The following is a 10,195-nucleotide window of genomic DNA, read 5'->3' as shown; positions in this document are numbered from 1 at the left end:
GGCTCACTACAAGCTCCACCTCCCGGGTTCACGCCATTCTCCTGCCTCAGTCTCCCTAGTAGCTGGAACTACAGGCACGCACCACCACGCCTGGCTAATTTTTGTATTTTTTAGTAGAAATGTGGTTTCACCATGTTAGCCAGGATAGTCTCGATCTCCCGACCTCGTGATCCACCCACCTCAGCCTCCCAAAGTGCTGGGATTACAGGCGTGAGCCACTGCGCCTGGCACAACACACATCTTTTTGTCCAGGATGCTGGTGTGTCTCTCTACTTTACTATGTCTTTGTTGATGCCTCATCACATAGATACTGTGTTTATTCCTAGACATTTTATGTTCTTGTTGCTATTTCTCATAGTATATTTTCTAAGTGGTTTCTGTAGATATAGGGAAAAGTTACTGATTTTTCTTTTTTTTTTGGAGACAGGGTCTTGCTCTGTCCCCCAGACTAGGGTATGGTGGTGTGATCTCAGCTCACTGTAGCCTCGGTGTCCTGGGCTCAAGCGATCTTCCCATCTTAGCTTCCTGAGAAGCTGGGACTACAGGTGTGTGCCACCATGACCTTCTAATTTTAAGTTTTCTGTAGAGATGAGATCTCCCTATGTTGCCTGGGCTGGTCTTGAATTCCTGGTTAAAGCAATCCTTCTGCCTCGAAAGTGCTGGGATTAGAGGCACGAGGCACTGTGTCCAGCCTGATTTTGCTTATATTTTAACAACATGAACTCCTAATAGTTTTTAGGAGGTTTTTTTTTTTTCCGTTGACCCTGACCTTGGGTCTGCCCCACAGAGCTGCTTCTCCTCCTTCTCTTCTCATTAAATAGCAGCCCTTCCCACCAGGCTCAGACAGAACCTAGGAATCACTTATCACCTCTTTCCCCTTCACCCGTATATCTACTCCATCAAAGTTGCTGATTCTGCTGTCTCCTGTCTGTTGCATCTGCCACTCCTGTCACCTCTGCCTAGACCATTGTCAGTGGGCCCCTAACTGGTCTTTTGCTTCCACTCTTGCTCCTGGTCCACCCATTCTCCACACAGTGGATTCATCTCTTAAAAATTGAATCCAATCGGGGGAGTGGCCTCAACTTGGCCTTCAGCCCCCTGTAGGAACTGCCTCTGTCTGTCTCATGGGCTACTCCCTCTTCCCTATGCCTTCTCACCACTCTGGCCTTCTGTTCCCTGGATTTGCTTTCTTCTGCCTTAAGGCCTTTGCACAGGCCATTCCCTTTGCTCTCACCACCCCCTTTGTTGGCATAGCTCTTCCATTTATCAGAGCGAGAGCGAGCGAGCGAGAGAAAGAGAAAGAGAGAGAGAGAGAGAGAGAGAGAGAGAGAGAGTCTGTACAGACATAAATGTGCTATTTTTAAGACTAAGTTTTGGTAAAAAAAAAATTGGGAAGTTTTCTACTTTTATCCAATGTTCTATAACAGTTTAAATAAAAATGATTGATTCTTTTAAAATGTCAAGTTCATTGTGACTCTCTAAGGGGATTATACCATGCACCTTTCTCAAATCTACATGACCCCTTGAAGGTGCAATACCTAATAACATCTTGCAGAACTAGTGTTTCATTCACTCATTCAATATATAGTTATTGAGTACCTACTAGGTGTCAGGCACTTGCTCAGACGATGGCCTCCCTGTGTCTAACTTCAGCAATCATAAAAACAGAAATAGTCCCCATCAAGGCTGCTGGATGCACAGTTCTAGTGGGCACCATTCACAGCCCAGTGTATGTCAGGGGTTGGCAAACTATAGCCCATGGGCCAAATCTAGCATAGCTGCTGTTTCTGTATGGCCTGAGAGCTTAGAATAATTTTTACATTTTTAAATGGTTGAAAACAAAAGAAAAGTTTTACTGTAATATAGCCACACTCATTTGTTTTTGGATTATCTGTGACTGCTTAGTTGTAACAGAAATGGTATGTCTCACAAAGTCTAAAACATTTGCTAACTGACTCTTTACAGAAGAAAGTCCACCCATGCCTATGCAACGTGAATGGTGCCCCCAGAACTGTTCAGTGCACAGCTGGTGCAGCTGTAACCTATGGCCCTGTCCCCACTCACATTGAACAGTTAATATAGTGAGAGACCTAAACACAAAAAGAAATCTTTATTTAAGTGTGATGCATGCAACAAAGAGAAGCATAGGGGCTCTGGGACAGCACGACCAAAGCACATAAACCAATGGTGGCAAGGGGCATGGGGGTGGTCAGGGACATGGCAACCAAGGAAAGACATGAAGAAAGAGTAGGATTGCTGACAGAAGGAGAGTAGGGTGGGAAGAACGTTCCAGCAAGAGAAGTGGCCTAACTGCAGGACATGTTCATTTAGCCTGGTTCACTTCCTGAGCCCAGAAAGGGGCATGACGTACCCAAGGCCAGTCCAAGGCAGATAGGGCTGGGCAGGAGCAGGACAAAATCAGGCCCCTTCACTCTTGCCCCCACACCCTGCCTGTTGCATTGCACCAGTCACTCATCATGGGTTCCGGGCCTGCCCCTCATCACCCTCCAGCCCATGCAGACAGGATGAATTGATTGTGGCATGCTCTCCTGCTGAGCCTCATCATTCTCAGGGCTCCAGGCAGCCACTGCCAATCAGTCAGCGCAGGAAGCAAGATATAAACCATCTGCCACCAGGACAGGATGCCTCTTGTCATGGGTAACACCTGTGGTTCCCAGCACACGGCGCTGGGCATGGTTTTCATTAAAGGGAAATAGCCAGTCTCTAAGCTTATTGTCTTGACTGAACAAAGCCTGCTGCAAATGTTTAGTTCAAAGATCTTTTCCCCTCTATTTGAGAAGTACACAGTTAACACCCTCCCCAGCTCTGCAACATCCTCGATGAATCTGCCAAGCTGGAGAGAGGCTTCTGTCTTCCCAAGGACCTTTTAAAATGAGCTTCAGTAAATCACCAAATTAGCATCAGGTTTCTAATGTGGCTGTATATTTCAGCCTAAAAGCAAATCTAGGAGAGAGCTACATATGGAAAAGCTTTGCAGCAAGTGAGCTGGCAGCTCCACCGTGGCTTATGACACACAGACCTTTGTGCTGTGGTCTGAGGCAAGGAGAGCGGCGAAGTTCACGTCCTGGATCGGCCCCCACAGCGTGGACAGCAAGTGAAAAGGTGGGTCTCACACACAAGGGGGAGTTCTCCAACAGAGGGTGCATGCCCAGACCTGTGCTGTAATGACCCACACTCATTAGCAGTGGGGGCAAGGAAAATGGGTTCCTGGAGAGGATTCCAGCCCATTATTTAACAAGGCAGCAGCGGGAAGCTGGGGCCTTACCATTAAACAGATCTAGGTTACAATCCCAGCCTGCCCCACTCGCTGTGTGCTATTGAGCATCTCCTGCCACCTCTCTGATCCTGGCTCCAGCCTCATGGGTGCCTCTGAGGATCAGAAAGCATGCAGGTCAAGTGCTGGCAGAGAGCCCAGCACAATGCAGGTCCTCTAAAGCACTGCCGTAGTATGGGAAGTGCAGTCCAGAAACTTCAATCCTGCAAAGCGCTGAGTGGGGGCTGTTTTAAGGTCACAAAAAATAATAATTCCAGCTGTTCCTTACATTTGCAAAAAATCATAGAGTTTAAGATAGTGAAGCTTGTGCTGTCCCCAAGTGACCATGTATAAGGCAAGGATGATCTGGAGACCATCATGTTCCAGCTCTTCCTTCCCACCCTGACCCCTGGGGAAGGAAAGATTTCTGGCTTGCACATGTTTGAGAACGGGGACCAGGGTAGAGGAGAGGAACCAGCCTCATCAGACTTGCAGCTATTGATATAACCACCAGGTCTTCTCACTTAATCTAGGAAGACAATAGAGTAAATTACATTGACTGATTTTCAATGTTGAACCAGCCCTGCATTTCTGGGATGGATCCCACTTGGTCAGGATGTATTACTCTTTTTATATATTGCTAGATTCACTTTGCTATTTTGTATATATGCACATGAGGGATATTGGGCTGTAGTTTTCTTGTGATGTATTTGGTTGTGATATGAGGGTAATGCTGACTTGTAAAATGAGTCAGAAGTGTTCCTTCCATGTTATATTTGATTTTGATTTCTTGCACGGTGCATTATTATGGAGCACCTGGGCTATGTTGGGCTCTGTGCTAAACACTTTACACCAAGTCTCTTCTTTGATCCTTTAGTGCCTGTAAGAGACAGGTACCATTCCTGGGGCAGCCTTTTCTGATGACCTCTAGAGTCCATATTCTAGAGGTCTTGAGAATTGATCAGGCTGCTGCTATTTTTCCTGAGATCAATAAAATTGCTAAGGTAGGCAACAGTTGGCCTTGGGCCCATCGTAAAGAAAGTGAAATGGGCAGCATCCTTGGGATGAAGAAGCGGCTACCTGGGGAGATGGGGATGGGTAAGGGAGCTTCTCAGTCTGAAGCCTGTGGAGGACACCACTTGTCTTTTTCTAGGCAGGCATGCACACTGCCCAGGAGGCCCTGAAAGCATCACATTCATAGTGTCACTATTCAGAGCTGGAGGATCTTAAAGGGCATCTAATTAAATTTCTAAACCTATTTGATGTTTCTGACAAAGGGTTACTCTTCTGAATTCTTACTGTGATGGGGAGCTCATTACTCTTCCAAACTTCTGCCTCTGGGTCCACCAGCCTTCAGTTATCCAGCCCCCTACAAGGCACCAGGGAAGTGTGCTCAGATGCACATTTGCCTCTGCAGGCAGGATGCAAACATGTGCTGGGCAGTCACGCCTGCTCAGGCCCTGGAGTCCCTCCATGCTCACTTAGCCTCTCTACCAGCCTCCCATCTTCCACTCTCCCCAAGGAGTGCCCCCCCACATGGCAGAGGGGATGAGCTTCCTGCAACAGACCTGATCATGACATTCTCTGCCTGAAATGTCTGATGGCTCCTTCCTGCCTCCAGAATCAAGTCCCACTCTCACCTTTGGGCCTTCACACATGCTGTTTTCTCTACCTGGAAAGTTCTTTCCTCCTCCTTCTCCTGTAAACTTTCTCGTGTCCTTAAAGACTAAGCTCAGACACCACCTCCTCCAGGAAGACTCTGGTGGTTCTCACATTTCATGGTAAACATCTGCTGGATCATTTGACTTGATGGTGGGGTTTACATGGCTCACTCTATATATGTGAACCCAGCACGCAGCCAGGCACTCTGTGTTGCTTGTTTGTTGAATGAGCGAGTGGATGAGTGTCCTTGCCTTTGGTGGGGCTGCTGGCTACCAACCCATTCCTTCCATCCCTAATCATTGCTGGGGCCCCACCCTATGGACTGCCTTGTATTGACAAGAGAAAGGGAAAAACAGATTTGGGTAAACCTTTCCACTTGCCCTGCTGAAGGGCACTTGCCCTGTTTTGTTTCTGGGTCTATCTTGAAGTTTATCATGTTTCCTTTTAAGGTCATTGTTCAAAATATCAGCTTCATGAGAAGGCAAAATCCCCCCCTTTCCTCCTTCTCATTTGTTCTCCACTAAAGGTATCTGACCTGATCCATTCAGTTCTTTGCAGATAAAAACATAAAACCATGTTGTGATTTCTTTTTTTTTCCGAACAACTGTTGAACAAATGCTGTGAGCTGGCATGAATATTCTCTATCAAAGATTCCAGGTCAAAAGAATTCTAGTTCAGATGAATCAATGAAGTATAATAAAATTATGAAAAGGTAACAAACATAAAAGGACGCCTCTTAGCGATGATGATAAATCGTCACCAAAAGTTTGCATTGGTGGCCTAATATGCGAAGAAAGTACAAACGACATAGAACTACACCACTGCCTCCTGAAGTAAACCTCAAGTAAGGAGTCATGGTGGAGATAAACACAGGCAGCCACCTCTGTTTATCTCAAGCCTCCCATTTTGGTGCCATCTGGGACCAGTAGCATCAGCAGCACCTGCAAGCTTGTTGGAAATGCAGTCCCCTGGGCTCCACCCAGACCTACAGATGGGCTTGTGTTTGAGAATCTGTGAAGTCAGCTGAGCTATCAAGGGTTTGCTCAGCAAGGAACATGTTCTTCACATTTTTCATTCAAATTCCAGGTCACTGAATCTAAACAACCCACTTGGAGTTTCTGGGTTAAATGTTACCTGATTTCACACACACATAATTCTTTTTTGTTGTTGTTTTAGTCAATGCATAAAAAGCATTTATTGAATGTCTAAGAACTGTGATCAACATGTCTATTAAAAAGCAACCTTGTGGGGCCCTGTGATTCATTTTCTGGAAAAGGTCTCATGAGGCCAAAAGCTATTTTCCTCCTCCTGCCTGCTTCTCTCTCTGTCCCCCGTATTCTGATGCCTTGTCCACATCTGTGATGTCACCTGTCCCACTCCAATGACTTTCAGTTTCTTAAGCCCAATCTCTCAACTGAGCCTCAGACTCATGTCTGACTCACAACCTCATACACCCCCACCCTGGGGTGTTCCACAGTCCCCTCAAACTCGGCACATCACACTGTTAGGGAAAGGGGAAGAGGAGGACACAGGGAAGGTGGCCCTGGGTCCCAAATAATCATGCAGAGGGCTTGAAGAAAAGGCTGGTTGAGATTAGTGAAAGGACTGAATGCTGAATATTTGAAAAGAAATGTAGTTGAATGAACATCTAGGGGAACATAATGATTTACTTTAATTAGTAGATGACATTCCATTGTAAATAGCACGCTGTTTGTATGTCTTCATTTTTGTTGCTTTTATCTAGTTTATACAATTTTATCACCCACCAGAAAGCTCATTTAAACCATTTCCTTTTAAAAAGAAGTTGACAGCAGAAGAGCAGCCATCAGCGCAGCCTTCTGAAGAACCATAAGCCTCATACTAATGCCAGGGTCACCATCTGGGAGAAGTGACCTCTTTGTAAGGCATGTGGGTAGCGTGGTCCACAGCAGAATTCTAAGGCACCTGAGAATTGTAAGCTTCAACCTGGCCTCCAGGTCATTATGATGGCATCAAGGTCGAAGAATATTTTATTTTACGTTTTGTAGCTTGATTTATAATTCTTGAACATTTAAACCAGGGTTCCTTAACTGTGGCACTACTGACATTTTGGTTGGAATAATTCTTTGCTGGTGGGGGACTGTTCTGCATATTGTAGGATATTTAACAGCACCTCTGGCCTCTACTCATTAGATGCCAACAGCAACCTCCTTCAAGTGGTGACAATCAACAATGTTTCCAAACATTCCTAAGTGTTCCCTGGGGAGCAAAACTGCCCCAGTTGAGGCCCACTGGTTTAGACCTATACTTTGTGAGCCTACATTTGTGCCCCTGCCCCAGATCCCACAATTGTTGGGGTTGGTGGTTTCTAGCCACGTGATCTTGGGCACTTCCATCCTCTCTGGGCCTCATCTGCACTTGGTGGGAAACACATGAGAGAGTGTGTCAAAGCTTAGCTGCGGCCAATGCTCACTAGTCTCCTTCCTGCCTTGGTCAACCTTTAGGGGTGCTCACCTGTTCAGGAAGATGCTGCTGACATCGTCATGTGTGATGGGAGGCTTCTTGGAGCTGGCGGCCATCCGCAGTGGGCGCAGGAAATTGTTGACAAGGATGTGCAGCTGCTGCACGTACTCAGCCTCAGCCTCCAGCATGCTGAACACCACCTGGTTCCTCTTGCGCATGCTGTCGGCATGGGGTGACCGGATGTAGTCCTGGATGATGGTCTTCCACTTCCGCCGGCACAGCCAGCCCCGCAGGAAGCTCTGCACCTGGGCAGCAAGACCAGTGGGGAGAGGCTCCTGTCAGGGAGTCTGGACCACTGCTGTCCTTCAAGGCTGTGAGCTCCCCAAGGGCAGGGACAAAGGCTTTGTTATTCCTATGCCGGGCATGTAGCAAAAAGAGCTCAGATGTAGATCAGGCCTGGCTCTGTTGCTCACATGATGCAGGGCAAGTTGTTTGGTTGCTCTGAGCCAATTTTCCCATCTGTAAAATGGGGCTAAAGAGATGATGGCTAGACTGAAAGTCTGGTCCACAAATTGGACTGGCATCTCTGAAGAGCTTATTGGAAATGCAGATTCTCAAGCCCCACCCCAGACCTCTGCAGTTTAACAAGACCCCTTGGGTTGCTTTGGAAGCACTCGCTGGAGGAGGGCAAATGTGGCTCCATGTCTCCATAATGGGAGGTCGCCTGAGGATAAAGGGTTGCAGGGCTGTGCTGGGCACAGGTCATACCTTGCCTTGTCTAATGACTTGCCTGAAAGCCCAGAAGTTTCAATTAAAGCTCTTCTGGATAGAAGGGTGATTATCAAATTGAACAGAACATGGAAAATTAGTTAACTCATACTCAGCCCTCATCAGTGGCTTCTGAGTGCTGGGGCCTGCCTGGAGCTTCTCCCCCTGACTCAGTAGGGAAATGAACAGAGACACTTAACTCAGTTGCCTTGGTGCTGGGCTGCTTGGAGTGGCCTCGTGTTGGCAAGAACTCGGGAAAGGGCCTTGATTGACATACACACAGAGAGTTGTCTTAAGCTGTACAGGCTTCCAATCAAGGGCTTCTGAGCTGTACAGGCTTCCAATCAAGGGCTTCTTGCACAAGGACTGTGCAAGCTCACAGTCCACACTGGGAGGAAGGGTGCTGGGATGAGCCACTGGGGACCAGGCAGAGGTGCTCATACAATATTCTCCACTGAAAGGACCACTGTCTCCAAACAGCAGGTACAGTTGTCCAGGGGCAGACCTGCTGGCTAGAGATGGGTGCTGTGGAGAGAAGAGGCCTGTCCAAGCCCCAGGAGCTATCTCTGAAGATAGGAAGGGCTTTCTCAAAGAGGGAGGGGCTTACTCTGAGGTTCCAGGAGGGTGAAAATAGAGCGATGGGAGGTGGATTTCAGCTAGCCTTTAACAAAATGTTCCAACTAGAATGCTCCAAATACAGGGGTGGACTGGGAAGCTCACTGGGACTGTAGCAGAAAACATGGGTCAGGGCATCTCTGCCCAGATGGGACTTAACTCAGACCCGGGTGGCAAGTCCCAGTGTCTGTGGGGCCCTGGCAGTTCCTAGAGGTACGTGCAGCTGGCTGGGTGGGGCAGGGGGGTATATCATAAGGTGGCACCTCTTGCCTGGGCCAGCTGCTGTCATGTGTAGGAGGTGGCCTGGGGCTGCTGGACTTTCTGCTTTTTAAGGAGATGTCATGTCCCAGCAGCATAGCCTCTGGAGCTTGGCCGCCAGGGTTTGAATGTTACCCTGTACATACTTAGCTGTGTGACCTTGGGCAAGTTCCTTTGCATCTCTGTGTCTCAGCTTCCCCATATGTAAAATGAAAATAATAAATAAACCTCAGAGGATTTTAGTGAGGATAGAATTAATCTGCATAAAGCTCTTAAAATAATGTCTGGCACATAGAAAGTAGTTAATTAATGTTAGCTATTTCTAGTCTTAAGAAACCAGAAATCCAGATTTTTTGTGTGATGTGTTTAGCTTTTAAAGCACTGGCAACAAATTTTTAAAAATGTAAACCAAAAAAAAGCCCAGTGGGATGAAAATCTCAAAATCTCAAACACACTGGTAAGCTGAACTTGGCCCATGGGATGCCAGTTTGCAGTTTCTAGGGATGGCATTGGGGTCCTTTTATGCACTCAACAAATAGGATTCTGTGGTTTCACCTGTTTTTCTTAGGGTGAGTCAGGCTCCCCTGCCTTGAGTCTGGCAAGCTACAAGCACAGCCCATGCCCCTTCCCTCTGCCACACCACCACAGGGTGGCCCATGGTATGTCACTACCTGGCCACTGGGCAGATCCCTGGTAGCTTCTGAGATGTCTGTTCCTCCTGAACTCTCATAGGGTAAAAGCAGTGAGGTCCGAAAAAGGCTGGACTACTGTGCTGGGTCTGCTGGGGACTCAGGAGGTACTTGTGAGAGGTGGCGTGTACATGGCAGTGGGGGTCGCATGCCAGGGAGTGGCAGCAGAGAGGTGGCCCTGGGGGTCTTGGCAAGGTGAATGACAATGTGTGGAAAGCGGTCAGCTGAGAGTCCCAGGCCTGGGCTTCTGTCCTGGCTTTCCCCACTCCTTCCTCTTGTGGAACCTTGGTTTTCTTTTTTTTTTGAGACGGAGTCTCACTCTGTCACCCAGGCTGGAGTGCAGTGGCATGATCTTGGCTCACTGCAAGCTCCACCTCCCGGGTTCACACCACTCTCCTTCCTCAGCCTCCCGAGTAGCTGGGACTACCGGCACCCGCCACCACGCCTGGCTAATTCTTTGTATTTTTAGTAGAGACGGGGTTTCACC

At 47.7% G+C, this 10,195-nt stretch overlaps 1 protein-coding gene across 2 annotated transcripts in view; it reads right to left on the bottom strand.

Moving 5' to 3' along the window:
- RASGRF1 (Ras protein-specific guanine nucleotide-releasing factor 1) overlaps window positions 1-10,195 on the bottom strand; it is a 170,229-nt gene that overhangs the window by 89,075 nt on the left and 70,959 nt on the right. For both annotated transcript variants that reach the window (XM_011983718.1, XM_011983719.1), the window contains exon 5: window positions 7,430-7,683. In XM_011983718.1, the coding sequence (XP_011839108.1) occupies window positions 7,430-7,683 (254 nt within the window). The remainder of the gene's footprint in view (window positions 1-7,429; window positions 7,684-10,195) is intronic.

The sequence above is a fragment of the Mandrillus leucophaeus genome, unplaced genomic scaffold (genome assembly GCF_000951045.1).
Source record: "Mandrillus leucophaeus isolate KB7577 unplaced genomic scaffold, Mleu.le_1.0 Scaffold254, whole genome shotgun sequence".
Taxonomy (NCBI): domain Eukaryota; kingdom Metazoa; phylum Chordata; class Mammalia; order Primates; family Cercopithecidae; genus Mandrillus; species Mandrillus leucophaeus.
Note: the sequence above shows the minus strand (reverse complement) of the source record. Positions and strands in the feature narration are given on the sequence as shown.